The sequence below is a fragment of the Salvelinus alpinus genome, chromosome 16 (genome assembly GCF_045679555.1).
Source record: "Salvelinus alpinus chromosome 16, SLU_Salpinus.1, whole genome shotgun sequence".
Classification (NCBI taxonomy): domain Eukaryota; kingdom Metazoa; phylum Chordata; class Actinopteri; order Salmoniformes; family Salmonidae; genus Salvelinus; species Salvelinus alpinus.
Genome location: NC_092101.1, coordinates 52,260,702 through 52,276,323, shown reverse-complemented (window position 1 = coordinate 52,276,323; position 15,622 = coordinate 52,260,702). Strand labels below are relative to the sequence as shown.

General features: G+C 47.5%; 1 protein-coding gene across 4 annotated transcripts in view; it reads right to left on the bottom strand.

The window, feature by feature from the left end:
* Window positions 1-15,622, bottom strand: part of LOC139541666 (tyrosine-protein kinase RYK-like) — a 133,725-nt gene that overhangs the window by 19,680 nt on the left and 98,423 nt on the right. For all 4 annotated transcript variants that reach the window (XM_071346581.1, XM_071346583.1, XM_071346582.1 and 1 more), the window contains 2 exons: window positions 13,222-13,354; window positions 148-257 (listed from right to left, as the gene is read on the bottom strand). In XM_071346581.1, coding sequence (XP_071202682.1) covers window positions 148-257; window positions 13,222-13,354 — 243 coding nt within the window. The remainder of the gene's footprint in view (window positions 1-147; window positions 258-13,221; window positions 13,355-15,622) is intronic.

The window sequence follows — 15,622 nt, the reverse complement described above, 5'->3', positions numbered from 1 at the left end:
GTGTTGCTCTCCACTTTCTGGAGGATCAAGTTTTGAAAATCAGTGGAATTCGAGTCTGATACCTAAAGAGATGGAGGAAACACCTGTCTCCGGATTATTGCCCAAAAGTATTAGCAGTTGAGCTGAGCAGGGTGATAACATACTCACACACAGTTCCTGGAGGACAGGTCTTTGTGGATCACCTCTCTCCTGGCCAGGTAGCTCATCCCACATGCGATCTGGATCGCCATGTGGACCAAGTCCTGCTGAGAGACTGCCTAGAGAGACGGAGGAAGAGAAACTAAGCATGAGAGAGAGGGGGGGGGGGAGAAAGTGAGCACGAGAGAGAGAGAGAGTGAGAGGGGGGGAAGAGAGCACGAGAGAAAGAGAGAGTGAGAGGGGGGGAAGAGAGCACGAGAGAGAGAGGGAGGGGAGGGAAAGAGAGAGGGGGGGAGAAAGAGAGAGAGAGAGGGAGGGGGGGAGAAAGAGAGAGAGAGAGAGGGAGAGAGAGAGAGAGAAAGAGAGAGAGAGAGAGGGAGAAAGAGAGAGAGAGGGAGGGAGGGGGGGAGAAAGAGAGCCCGAGAGAAAGAGAGAGTGAGAGGGGGGGAAGAGAGCACGAGAGAAAGAGAGAGTGAGAGGGGGGGAAGAGAGCACGAGAGAGAGAGGGAGGGGAGGGAAAGAGAGAGGGGGGGAGAAAGAGAGAGAGAGAGAGAGAGAGAGAGAGAGAGAGAGAGGGAGAAAGAGAGAGGGAGGGAGGGAGGGAGAAAGAGAGAGAGAGGGAGGGAGGGGGGGAGAAAGAGAGCCCGAGAGAAAGAGAGAGTGAGGGGGAAGAGAGCACGAGAGAAAGAGAGAGTGAGAGGGGAGCACGAGAGAGTGAGGGGGGGGGGGGGCACGAGAGAGTGAGGGGGGGGGGGGGGGCACGAGAGAGTGAGGGGGGGGGGGGGGCACGAGAGAGTGAGGGGGGGGGGCACGAGAGAGTGAGGGGGGGGGCACGAGAGAGTGAGGGGGGGGGCACGAGAGAGTGAGGGGGGGGGGGTAAGAGTGCACGAGAGTGAGGGAGGGGGGGGGGGAGCACGAGAGTGAGGGGGGGGTAAGAGAGCACGAGAGTGAGGGGGGGGGGGGTAAGAGAGCACGAGAGTGAGGGAGGGGGGGGGGAGAGCACGAGAGTGAGGGAGGGGGGGGGGAGAGCACGAGAGTGAGGGAGGGGGGGGGGGAAGAGCACGAGAGTGAGGGAGGGGGGGGAAGAGCACGTGTGGTAGAAAGTGGATATTCAGAGAAGTAGCCTGGTTGGTGATGTTTACAATTTCACCACTGAGATAAAAAATTATAATGGCTTGCATCACTGTAGTAGGACATATCTGAGAGGCTTTTTAAAGCACTTTCAGATTCCACAAGATAAAGACTGTATAACAACTAGGAAACTAGTATTGTAGCTATTACGTCTTACAGACAGGACAGAGGGGCAAATAGTCTGTTTAGGAGAAGATTTTTGTTTGTTTTATTTTTGAGGGCCCCAAGAGACCGGCCTGAAGGACCCCTGAATAATAGAGAAACACAGAAGTTGCATCTCAAAAAGGAACATAGGGCTCTGGTAGTGCACTACATAGCTAATAGGTAGTCATTTGGGACACACAGAAAGTAGAAGACAATCTAGTGAGACACGAGGAACCATAAGTCTGCTTCCCTACCATTAGCCCAGATGGGCTTGACGTTTGAGCTGAGATATTGACGCTAATCACTGTGGCTTAGCCTAGCAGTATGTACATAAACAGCATATCATGACGCTAATCACTGTGGCATAGCCTAGCGGTATGTACATAAACATCTTGTGTTTAAAATGGAAAGGTGACAGACAACTAGCCGATGGATGACATGCTGTGAGAGCCGAAGAGAGAGAGGGAGAAGAGGACGGATGACATGCTGTGTGACCCAAAGAAAGTGAGAAGAGGACGGATGACATGCTGTGTGAGCCGATTCCCCCTGAAGAGTGAAAGAGAGCACCTGATGTACACCCTCAGGGTTTTAACATAACCCGTCTGTGTCCCAAATGGCACCCTACATAGGGAATAGGGTTCCATAGGGCCCTGGTCAAATGTAGTGCACTACATAGGGAATAGGGCGCCATTTGGGATGATATCTCAGCCCGAGTCAGACACACTGCTGGGGTGAGATGCATTGTGGCCCAGGGGGCAGGCTCTGATGGACACAGCAGAGATTGCCAGCTGTCAAACAAACACACACACACACACACACACACACACACACACACACACACACACACACACACACACACACACACACAGGGAAGAGATTTACAACTGTTTAATGTTCTGATCTGTCAGCGTGACTCAACTCGTATTAAATTGGACCCTTTGTGTTAGAGAATAAGACACCAGGCCCTTGCAACATCGTAACGTGATTAAACAGACACACACACACCACATTATAAACGGGGTGGTTCGAGCCCTGAATGCTGATTAGCTGACAGCCGTTATCAGACCGTATACCACGGGTATAACAAAATATTTGTTTTTACTGCTCTAATTACATTGGTAACCAGTTTATAATAGCAATAAGGAACATCTCTCTCTACACAGACAAAAGCCATATATATATATATATATATATATATATATATATATATATATATATATACACAGTGCCTTCGTAAATTATTTTTCCACATTTTGTTAAGTTACAGCCTTATTCTAAAATGAATTAAATAAAAAATCCTCAGCAATCTAACATACAATGATGCTCCATAATGACAAAACCAAAACAGGTTTAGATTTTTTGGGGCGAATGTATAAAAAGTTGAACAGAAATACTTTATTTACGTAAGTATTTACACCATTTACTCAGTACTTTGTCGAAGCACCTTACATAAGTATTAAGACCCTTTGCTATGAGACTCAAAATGTATTAAATTGTTCCCCCCCCCCTCAATATACACACACTACACCATAATGACAAAACAAAAACCGGATTTTAGATTTTTTTGCTAATTTATTTAAAAAAATCTAAAACCGAAATATCACATTTACATAAGTATTCAGACCTTTTACTCAGTACTTTGTTGAAGCACCTTTGGCAGCGATTACAGCCTTGAGTCTTCTTGGGTATGACGCTACAAGCTTGGCACACCTGTATTTGGGGAGTTTCTCCCATTCTTCTCTGCAGATCCTCTCAAGCTCTGTCAGGTTGGATTGGGAGCGTCGCTGCACAGCTGTTTTCAGGTCTCTCCAGAGATGTTCGATCGGGTTCAAGTCCGGGCTCTGGCTGGGCCGCTCAAGGACATTCAGAGACTTGTTCCGAAGCTACTCCTACGTCAAGGATCTCTGTACTTTGTTCAGTTCATCTTTCCCTCGATCCTGACTAGTCTCCCAGTCCCTGCCACTGAAAAACATCCCCACAGCATGATACTGCCACCACCGTGCTTCACCGTAGGGATGGTGCCTGGTTTCCTCCAGACGTGACGCTTGGCATTCAGGCCAAAGAGTTCAATCTTGGTTTCATCAGACCAGACAATTTTGTTTCTCATTGGTCTGAGAGTCCTTTAGGTGCTTTTTGGCAAACTCCAAGCAGGCTGTCATGTGCCTTTTACTGAGGAGTGGCTTCTGTCTGTCCACTCTACCATAAAGGCCTGATTGGTGGAGTGCTGCGGAGATGGTTGTCCTTCTGGAAGGTTCTCCCATCTCCACAGAGGAACTCTGGACCTCTGTCAGAGTGACCATAGGGTTCTTGGTCACCTCCCTGGCCAAGGCTTTTCTCCCCCGATTGTTCAGTTTGGCCGGGAGGCCAGCTCTAGTCTTGGGGATTCCAAACTTCCATTTAAGAATGGAGGCCACTGTGTTCTTGGGGACCTTCAATGCTGCAGACATTTGTTGGTACACTTCCCCAGATCTGTGACTTAACACAATCTTGTCATCTCGGGAGCTCTATGGACAATTCCTTCGACCTCATGGCTTGGTTTTTGCTCTGACATGCACTGTCAACGGTGGGACATTATGAAGACAGGTGTGTGCCTTTCCAAATCATGTCCAATCAAGTTGTAGAAACATCAAGGATGATCAATGGAAACAGGATGCACCTGAGCTCAATTTCGAGACTCATAGCAAATGGTCTGACTACTTATGTAAATAAGTTAGTTCTGTTTTATTTATTTTCTCCCCAATTTCGATCTCGTCTCATCGCTGCAACTCCCCCAACGGGCTCGGGAGGCGAAGGTCGAGTCACGCATCCTCCGAAACGTGACCTGCCAAACCACTCCTCTTAACACCCGCCAGCTTAACCCGGAAGCACCAATGTGTCGGCTAAATCCTCCCCTAACCTGGACGACGCTGGGTCAAATGGTGCGCCGCCCTACGGGACTCCTGATCACGGCCAGTATGGTACAGCCCAAGTCTGTAGTGACGCCTCTAGCATTGCGATGCAGTGCCTTAGACCGCTGTGATACAGCCCGGGATCAAACCAATGTCTGTAGTGACGCCTCTAGCATTGCGATGCTGTGCCTTAGACCGCTGTGATACAGCCCGGGATCAAACCAATGTCTGTAGTGACGCCTCTAGCATTGCGATGCTGTGCCTTAGACCGCTGTGATACAGCCCGGGATCAAACCAATGTCTGTAGTGACGCCTCTAGCATTGCGATGCAGTGCCTTAGACCGCTGTGATACAGCCCGGGATCAAACCAATGTCTGTAGTGACGCCTCTAGCATTGCGATGCCTTGTGCCACTCGGGAGGCCAGGTATTTCGGCTTTTTGATTTAATACATTTAATAAAAAATAAAAAACTGTTTTCGCTTACTCATTATGGCTTATTGTGTGTAGATTAAATTAATCAATCAATTTTAGAACAAGGCTGTAACGTAACAGAATGCGGGGGAATCAAGGAGTTTGAATACTTTCCGAAGGCACTTTAGACGGCTCTAGTTAAACCCAACCAGGCAGGAAGGAAGCACCGACCCGGACAAACGCCTCACCGGGTATGGTTACTTGCACACAATAATACGATTACTGTGGATAGTCAGATTAATTTCAATAGCTCGATTAAAACGTCTACATGCTTATTTGCAAGAAGAACGATTTCCTTGAATAATCCTGTTTGCACGAACACATCTGAAATACTCTTACCCGATGGCACTCAAAATAAACGTTCGACCATGTCATTTTCGGGACATAGACATGTTAAAACGGCTTCTCAGACGCACATGGTAAGATGTTCCGAACTCACTTCACTCGCGCTAAAAGAGGGAGGCTCACTCGGCTCCATACACCGCTGGAAAACCGATTTAAACCCTAATTTGAAATTTAACTCAGAAAAATCAGGTGTTTTAATCAGCGTATGGTTGACTTCGATTTTGACCTTTCACCGATTAAGATTAACAGAGTAATGTGTTTACATGACTAATGACATACTCGGCCTTCTTCCAGTGTCAGTTTAATATTGGGACTGCCAATCACGTCCGGTTGTGATACAGCCTGGAATTGAACCAGGGTCTGTAGTGACACCTCGTGCATTGAGAGACCAAAAAAACAAAAGACCAAAAACATTTTACTCAGAGAAGGAAGGAAAGAAAGGGGGATAGCTAGTCAGTTGTACAAGTGAACGCATTTGTCTTCTGCATTTAACCCCTCTGAATCAGAGAGGTGGGGGGGGTTGCCTTAATCCACATCGTTGGCGCACGGGGAACAGTGGGTTAACTGCCTTGCTCAGGGGAACAGTGGGTTAACTGCCTTGCTCAGGGGAACAGTGGGTTAACTGCCTTGCTCAGGGGAACAGTGGGTTAACTGCCTTGCTCAGGGGAACAGTGGGTTAACTGCCTTGTTCAGGGGAACAGTGGGTTAACTGCCTTGCTCAGGGGAACAGTGGGTTAACTGCCTTGCTCAGGGGAACAGTGGGTTAACTGCCTTGCTCAGGGGAACAGTGGGTTAACTGCCTTGCTCAGGGGAACAGTGGGTTAACTGCCTTGCTCAGGGGAACAGTGGGTTAACTGCCTTGCTCAGGGGAACAGTGGGTTAACTGCCTTGCTCAGGGGCAGAAAGACAGATTATTTTCTCCATCTTGTCAGAAGCCAATGGAAAGAAAAACAAAGTACATACATTTAAAATAAATAAAAAGTTTACACAAGGGCTTTGTTTACTTTATGAGATATAATAATACCTTGTGAAGCAGATGAGTAGAGAATGAGTCAAACTATAACTACAGACTGGCATGGCATAACGCTACAGACTGGCATAACGCTACAGACTGGCATGGCATAACGCTACAGACTGGCATAACGCTACAGACTGGCATAACGCTACAGACTGGCATGGCATAACGCTACAGACTGGCATAACGCTACAGACTGGCATAACGCTACAGACTGGCATAACGCTACAGACTGGCATAACGCTACAGACTGGCATAACGCTACAGACTGGCATAACGCTACAGACTGGCATGGCATAACGCTACAGACTGGCATGGCATAACGCTACAGACTGGCATAACGCTACAGACTGGCATGGCATAACGCTACAGACTGGCATAACGCTACAGACTGGCATGGCATAACGCTACAGACTGGCATAACGCTACAGACTGGCATAACGCTACAGACTGGCATGGCATAACGCTACAGACTGGCATGGCATAACGCTACAGACTGGCATGACGCTACAGACTGGCATGACGCTACAGACTGGCATGGCATAACGCTACAGACTGGCATGGCATAACGCTACAGACTGGCATGGCATAACGCTACAGACTGGCATGCCATAACGCTACAGACTGGCATGGCATAACGCTACAGACTGGCATGGCATAACGCTACAGACTGGCATAACGCTACAGACTGGCATAACGCTACAGACTGGCATGGCATAACGCTACAGACTGGCATGGCATAACGCTACAGACTGGCATGGCATAACGCTACAGACTGGCATAACGCTACAGACTGGCATAACGCTACAGACTGGCATAACGCTACAGACTGGCATAACGCTACAGACTGGCATAACGCTACAGACTGGCATAACGCTACAGACTGGCATAACGCTACAGACTGGCATAACGCTACAGACTGGCATAACGCTACAGACTGGCATGGCATAACGCTACAGACTGGCATGGCATAACGCTACAGACTGGCATGGCATAACGCTACAGACTGGCATGGCATAACGCTACAGACTGGCATAACGCTACAGACTGGCATAACGCTACAGACTGGCATAACGCTACAGACTGGCATAACGCTACAGACTGGCATAACGCTACAGACTGGCATAACACTACAGACTGGCATGGCATAACGCTACAGACTGGCATGGCATAACGCTACAGACTGGCATGGCATAACGCTACAGACTGGCATGGCATAACGCTATAGACTGGCATGGCATAACGCTACAGACTGGCATAACGCTACAGACTGGCATAACGCTACAGACTGGCATAACGCTACAGACTGGCATAACGCTACTCTCCCTCCGTGCCTTCCAGACACTGTAGGTTGCCTCCCAAACGGCAACCTAATTCCCCATAGTGTTCTGGTCTAAAGTAGTGCACTATATAGGGAATAGGGTGCCAGTGTTCTGGTCTAAAGTAGTGCACTATATAGGGAATAGGGTTCCATTTGAGACACAGACTCAGTCTCCCTCTAACATTACACCGATGATTTATGTCTACATGTTGATTAAGACAGCAACAGAAAAAACCCGTTACAAGTATGTCTTTGTTAGGCCCCTATATATTTTGAGAGGATGGATGGGAATCACAGTGGCAGCGATGTGTTTTGCCAAACATACAAAGGAAGTTCTCTTTACAGCTATTGAGCAGCAAGCTTCGTCTTGTGATAGTCGGTAGGTTTTTTTCTGCTGCACCTTAAACAAGGCTTCTCCTTCTTATTAAAAAAAAAAAGTGGAGTGTGTGTGTGTGTGTGTGTGTGTGTGTGTGTGTGTGTGTGTGTGTGTGTGTGTGTTTCGAGAGTCTCGGTTCAAGGCTGATTGATCGGTTGGATTTACGTTACAGGCATCTCAGAGAACCGCCTACGCCAAGTGGATCAAACGACCCCTGGGGTTACCCAGCACAATGAGGTGATTGTCTATTCATGGGAAACACAGTCTCTGCCCTGAGCCACAGATTAAAGGGGAAGCTTAGCAATTCGGGCAAAAACCTAATTTCCTCAGAATCAGAAGAACTCGTGGATACCATTTTTTTTTTTTAAATCTCTGCATGCAGTTTGAAGGAAATTGCTAATTAGCATTAGCACAAATGCTAACTAGGGTTAGCACAATGAGCTGTTGCCATAGACTTCCAGTCATTGCGCTAGTGCTAGTTAGCATTGGCTTGTGAAACTAACTTATTTCACGAGTTTATCGTAATTCGGGGAAGTAGACAACAGGGCTTCATTGACAAAAAAATCTTGAAGTATCCCTTTAATACACACTGCATTAAAACCCCCTGAGAGACATTTTACAGGTCTGGGTATCAGATGTTGTCAAACTGGAATATAAGTGCCTATTGCTATAAAACACTATTGTTCTGTGTTAACACTATTACAGAGTTAGAGGGGGTGGGGGTGGGGGGGGGGGGGACAGGTGACATGCTAAAGAGGGAAGGTAATGTCTGAACGGTGGGTTGCACAAGCAGCATACAATCAATTAAACATCATGGCTCCAGACTTCCATCTCCATCGGTGGCACCAGCCCATGATTTGGTCGCATCCCCAAAAAATGTTTGCCGCCGCCGCCGCCGTCGCGCAACAATTTCTAAAAGTCATTCACAGTGATTTATTAAAGACGTGTAATAGACTCCCGAGATGGTATTCAAGAAATACATTATTTCATCTCAGCAGAAATTTATGATTCAAGACATTTTTATATGCAACCTAATCCAGTGATTCTTACATGGGTAGACAATAGGCTATTGTTCTATTTTACTGTTAAACGAGGGCTCCGGAATGTTCTATCGTTAAATAGAGATTCATTTGGGGCGGCAGGTAGCCTAGTGGTTTGAGCGTTAGATTAGTAACCCGAAAGGTTGCGAGACCGAATCCCCGAGCTGACAAGGTAAAAATCTGTTGTTCTGCCCCTGAACAACGACAGCCTGTTTCTAGGCCGTCATTGAAAGTACGAATTTGTTCTTAACTGACTTGCCTAGTTAAAAAAAAAAGTTAAAAAAGTAAAAAAAAGTACAAAAAAAATTGCCTACATTTTAATGTGCACTAATATCATAGTCTACAGTGAATTCGCAAAGTATTCAGACCCCTTGACTTTTTCCACATTGTTACGTTACAGCCTTATTCTAAAATGGATTAAATTAATTATTTTCCTCATCAATCTACACACAATACCCAATAATAACAAAGCGAAAATATATATGTTTAGAATTTTTTGCAAATGTATATATATATATATATACACTGCTCAAAAAAATAAAGGGAACACTTAAACAACACAATGTAACTAACTCCAAGTCAATCACACTTCTGTGAAATCAAACTGTCCACTTAGGAAGCAACACTGATTGACAATAAATTTCACATGCTGTTGTGCAACTGGAATAGACAAAAGGTGGAAATTATAGGCAATTAGCAAGACACCCCCAATAAAGGAGTGATTCTGCAGGTGGTGACCACAGACCACTTCTCAGTTCCTATGCTTCCTGGCTGATGTTTTGGTCACTTTTGAATGCGCCGGTGCTTTCACTCTAGAGCCCTGCAAAATGACCTCCAGCAGGCCACAAATGTGCATGTGTCAGCATATGGTCTCACAAGGGCTCTGAGGATCTCATCTCGGTACCTAATGGCAGTCAGGCTACCTCTGGCGAGCACATGGAGGGCTGTGCGGCCCCACAAAGAAATACCACCCCACACCATGACTGACCCACCACCAAACCGGTCATGCTGGAGGATGTTGCAGGCAGCAGAACGTTCTCCACGGCGACTCCAGACTCTGTCACATGTGCTCATGTGCTCAGTGTGAACCTGCTTTCATCTGTGAAGAGCACAGGGCGCCAGTGGCGAATTTGCCAATCTTGGTGTTCTCTGGCAAATGCCAAACGTCCTGCACGGTGTTGGGCTGTAAGCACAACCCCCACCTGTGGACGTCGGGCCCTCATACCACCCTCATGGAGTCTGTTTCTGACCGTTTGAGCAGACACATGCACATTTGTGGCCTGCTGGAGGTCATTTTGCAGGGCTCTGGCAGTGCTCCTCCTTGCACAAAGGCGGCGGTAGCGGTCCTGCTGCTGGGTTGTTGCCCTCCTACGGCCTCCTCCACGTCTCCTGATGTACTGGCCTGTCTCCTGGTAGCGCCTCCATGCTCTGGACCCTACGCTGACAGACACAGCAAACCTTCTTGCCACAGCTCGCATTGATGTGCCATCCTGGATGAGCTGCACTATCTGAGCCACTTGTGTGGGTTGTAGACTCCGTCTCATGCTACCACTAGAGTGAAAGCACAGCCAGCATTCAAAAGTGACCAAAACATCAGCCAGGAAGCATAGGAACTGAGAAGTGGTCTGTGGTCACCACCTGCAGAACCACTCCTTTATTGGGGGTGTCTTGCTAATTGCCTATAATTTCCACCTTTTGTCGATTCCATTTGCACAACATCATGTGAAATTTATTGTCAATCAGTGTTGCTTCCTAAGTGGACAGTTTGATTTCACAGAAGTGTGATTGACTTGGAGTTACATTGTGTTGTTTAAGTGTTCCCTTTATTTTTTTGAGCAGTGTATATTAAAAAAACTTCAATGCATTACTTTCATAAGTATTCAGACATCAATCTACACACAATACCCCATAATAACAAAGCGCAAATATATGTTTAGAATTTTTTATATATATATATATAATATATATAAAAAAAACTTCAATGCATTACTTTCATAAGTATTCAGACCTGTTCCTATGAGACTCGCAATTGATCTCAGGTGCATCCTGTTTCCATTGATCATTCTTGAGATGCTTCTACAAGTTGTCCAACTGTTGTGAATTCAATTGATTGGACATGATTTAGAAAAGGCACACACCTGTTTATGGGGGACCAAGTGGCGCAGCGGTCTAAGGCACTGCGTTGCAGTGCAAGAAGCATCACGACAGACCCGGGTTCGATCCCATCACGACAGACCCGGGCTGTATCACAACCAGCCGTGATCGGGAGTCCCCTAGGTTGGCGCACAATTGGCCCAGCGTCGTCCGAGTCAGGGGAAATAAGAATTTGTTCTTAACTGACTTGCCAAGTTAAATAAAATAAATACAAGTCTATATAAAACAGCATTGAAGGTCCCCAATAACACAGTGGCCTCCATCATTCTTAAATGAAAGTAGTTTGGAACCACCAAGACTCTTCCTAGAGCTGGCCGCCCGGCCAAACTGAGCAATCGGGGGAGAAGTGCCTTGGTCACTGACAGAGCTCCAGAGTTCCTCTGTGGAGATGGAAGAAGCTTCCAGAAGAACAACCATCTCCGCAGCACTCCACCAATCAGGCCTTTATGGTAGAGTGGCCAGAAGGAAAGCCACTCCTGACAGCCCGCTTGGAGTTTGCAAAAAGACACCTAAAGATTCTCTGGTCTGATGAAACCAAGATTGAACTCTTTGGACTGAATGCCAAGCGTCACATCTGGAGGAAACCTGGCACCATCCCTACGGTGAAGTATGGTGGTGGCAGCATCATGCTGTGAGGGATGTTTTTCAGCGGCAGGGACTGGGAAACTAGTCAGGATCGAGGGAAAGATGAACAGAGCAAAATACAGAGAGATCCTTGATGAAAACCTGCTCCAGAGCGCTCAGGACCTCAGACTGGGGCGAAGGTTCACCATCAAACAGGACAACGACCTTAAGCACACAGCCAAGACAATGCAGGAGTGGCTTCGGGACAAGTCTCTGAATATCCTTTAGAGGCCCAGCCACATTTGCAAAAATCTATTAAAAAAACCTGGTTTTGCTTTGTCATTATGGGGTATTGTGTGTAGATTGATGAGGGGGGAAAAAACAATTTAATCCATTTTAGAATAAGGCTGTAACGTAACAAAATATGGAAAAAGGGAAGGGGTCTGAATACTTTCCCGAATACATTGTCATTTATTTGGAGCCAATTCTCCACCTGAGTGTTAACTAAAAACACATGAGCTCGATCACTTAACATAATACCCACTGCTAGTAGCCATGTATTAAATCTAACAGTACATTTAATCTCCTACAAAAACATTGCAGTTATAGGCTACATGCACTGACACTTTCATTACAGGAATCACATGATGTTCTCTTTACCGTTGGACCAAATCGTGGTTTTAGCCTCCTAAAAAAAACATTTGGACGTTTGGAGTGAGTGGCGTGAAGTAAGCTGGCAAGCTGAGAGTTGCTGGTATCAGATTCTAGATGCCATTGCCTACCGTTGTGCCCTTAAGGCACTTAACTCCCCACAACAGCAGCTCCAGGTGTTTATTTCGGAGGGGTTGAGTTAAAAGCGAAAGTCACATTTCAGTTGGACCTTGTATGACCAATAAACTTATCATAAAATAATGGTAGGATAGCCATATAACGGTAGGACGACAGTAGACTAGAGAGAGGGTTGGGCTAATGGTAGGATAACGGTAGGATAGCCATAAAACGGTAGGACGACAGTAGACTAGAGAGGGTTGGGATAATGGGTAGGATGACAGTAGGCTGGAGAGAGGGTTGGGATAATGGGTAGGATGACAGTAGGCTGGAGAGAGGGTTGGGATAATGGTAGGATGACAGTAGGCTGGAGAGAGGGTTGGGATAATGGTAGGATGACAGTAGGCTGGAGAGAGGGTTGGGATAATGGGTAGGATGACAGTAGGCTGGAGAGAGGGTTGGGATAATGGGTAGGATGACAGTAGGCTGGAGAGAGGGTTGGGATAATGGTAGGATGACAGTAGGCTGGAGAGAGGGTTGGGATAATGGGTAGGATGACAGTAGGCTGGAGAGAGGGTTGGGATAATGGTAGGATGACAGTAGGCTGAAGAGAGGGTTGGGATAACGGTAGGATGACAGTAGGCTGGAGAGAGGGTTGGGATAATGGTAGGATGACAGTAGGCCAGCGCCAGGGTTGGGATAATGGTAGGATGACAGTAGGCCAGAGCCAGGGTTGGGATAATGGTAGGATGACAGTAGGCCAGAGCCAGGGTTAGGATAATGGTAGGATGACAGCAGGCCGGAGCCAGGGTTGGGATAATGGTAGGATGACAGTAGGCTGGATGGAGCCAGTGTTAGGAGCTCACCTGTGGGTTGTTGGCCTCGGCTAGCTTGCACTGTCTCAGGAACAGTTTGAGGTTACCCCAGTTCATATAGGGCAGTAGTACCATAGGCTTCTCTCCGTCCTCTGTACACACGTGGCTGATTGGGAGCAGGTTCCTGGAAAGAGAGAGGGGGGGGGGAAACATACTACATCAGTTAGCCTACCGTTTCCCAACTCTGGTCCTCAAGTACCCCCTAACAGCACACCTTTTGTTGTAACCCTGGACAAAAACACATGACTCAACTTGTCAAGAGCTTGAAGATTCGCTGACAAGTAGAATAAGGTGTGCTTGTCCGGGGCCATAACAAAAATATGTACTGGTGGGGATACTGGAGGACCGGAGTTAGAGCTCATGCAGTGGCTTGCGAAAGTATTCACACCCCTTGGCATTTTTTCTATTTTGCAGCTCCTTCAGGGTTATCTTTGGTCTCTTCGTTGCCTCTCTGATTAATGCCCTCCTTGTCTGGTCCGTGAGTTTTGGTGGGCAACCATCTCTTGCCAGGTTTGTTGTGGTGCCATATTCTTTACATTTTTTAATAATGGATTTAAAATGGTGCTCCGTGGGATGTTCAAAGTTTCTGATATTTTTTTTATAACCCAACCCTGATCTGTACTTTTCCACAACTTTGTCCCTGACCTGTTTGGAGAGCTCCTTGGTCTTCATGGTGCCGTTTGCTTGGTGGTGCTGCAGACTCTGGGGCCTTTCAGAACAGGCGTATATGTATACTGAGATCATGTGACAGATCATGTGACACTTAAATAAAGTCCACCTGTGTGTAATCTAACTAATTATGTGACTTCTGAAGGTAATTGGTTGCATCAGATGTTATTTAGGGGCTTCATAGCAAAGGGGGTGAATACATATGTACTCTCCACTTTTGAATTTTTCATTTGTTTTTTGAAAGAAGTAATTCTTTTTCATTTCACTTCACCAATTTGGACTATTTTGTGTATGTCCATTACATGAAATACAAATACAAACCAATTTAAATTACAGGTTATAATGCAACAATAGGAAAAACACCAAGGGGGATGAATACTTTTCCAAAGCACTGTATCTGTGTTCGAGGAAAGGAGAGAGAGCAAGAGAACACATCAGAAATATGTTTGGAAACTTTATTCGGAGTGGCTGAGGTTCCGGACTTTCTGGAAACTCAATTTGCCGTGGCTAAAGAGATTTCTGCATATGTGCAGGATTACTTTTACCTACCTAGCTGCTGCTGCTCAGTGCCCCACTGTCTACCTAGCTGCTGCTGCTGCTCAGTGCCCCACTGTCTACCTAGCTGCTGCTGCTGCTCAGTGCCCCACTGTCTACCTAGCTGCTGCTGCTGCTCAGTGCCTCACTGTCTACCTAGCTGCTGCTGCTGCTCAGTGCCCCACTGTCTACCTAGCTGCTGCTGCTGCTCAGTGCCCCACTGTCTACCTAGCTGCTGCTGCTGCTCAGTGTCCCACTGTCTACCTAGCTGCTGCTGCTGCTCAGTGTCCCACTGTCTACCTAGCTGCTGCTGCTGCTCAGTGCCCCACTGTCTACCTAGCTGCTGCTGCTGCTCAGTGCCCCACTGTCTACCTAGCTGCTGCTGCTCAGTGCCCCACTGTCTACCTAGCTAGCTGCTGCTGCTCAGTGCCCCACTGTCTACCTAGCTAGCTGCTGCTGCTCAGTGCCCCACTGTCTACCTACCTGCTGCTCAGTGCCCCGCTGTCTACCTAGCTGCTGCTGCTGCTCAGTGCCCCACTGTCTACCTAGCTGCTGCTGCTGCTCAGTGCCCCACTGTCTACCTAGCTGCTGCTGCTGCTCAGTGCCTCACTGTCTACCTAGCTGCTGCTGCTGCTCAGTGCCCCACTGTCTACCTAGCTGCTGCTGCTGCTCAGTGCCCCACTGTCTACCTAGCTGCTGCTGCTGCTCAGTGTCCCACTGTCTACCTAGCTGCTGCTGCTGCTCAGTGTCCCACTGTCTACCTAGCTGCTGCTGCTGCTCAGTGCCCCACTGTCTACCTAGCTGCTGCTGCTGCTCAGTGCCCCACTGTCTACCTAGCTGCTGCTGCTCAGTGCCCCACTGTCTACCTAGCTAGCTGCTCAGTGCCCCACTGTCTACCTAGCTGCTGCTGCTGCTCAGTGCCCCACTGTCTACCTAGCTAGCTGCTGCTGCTCAGTGCCCCACTGTCTACCTAGCTGCTGCTCAGTGCCCCACTGTCTACCTAGCTGCTGCTGCTGCTCAGTGCCCCACTGTCTACCTAGCTGCTGCTGCTGCTCAGTGCCCCACTGTCTACCTAGCTGCTGCTGCTCAGTGCCCCACTGTCTACCTAGCTGCTGCTCAGTGTCCCACTGTCTACCTAGCTGCTGCTGCTCAGTGTCCCACTGTCTACCTAGCTGCTGCTGCTGCTCAG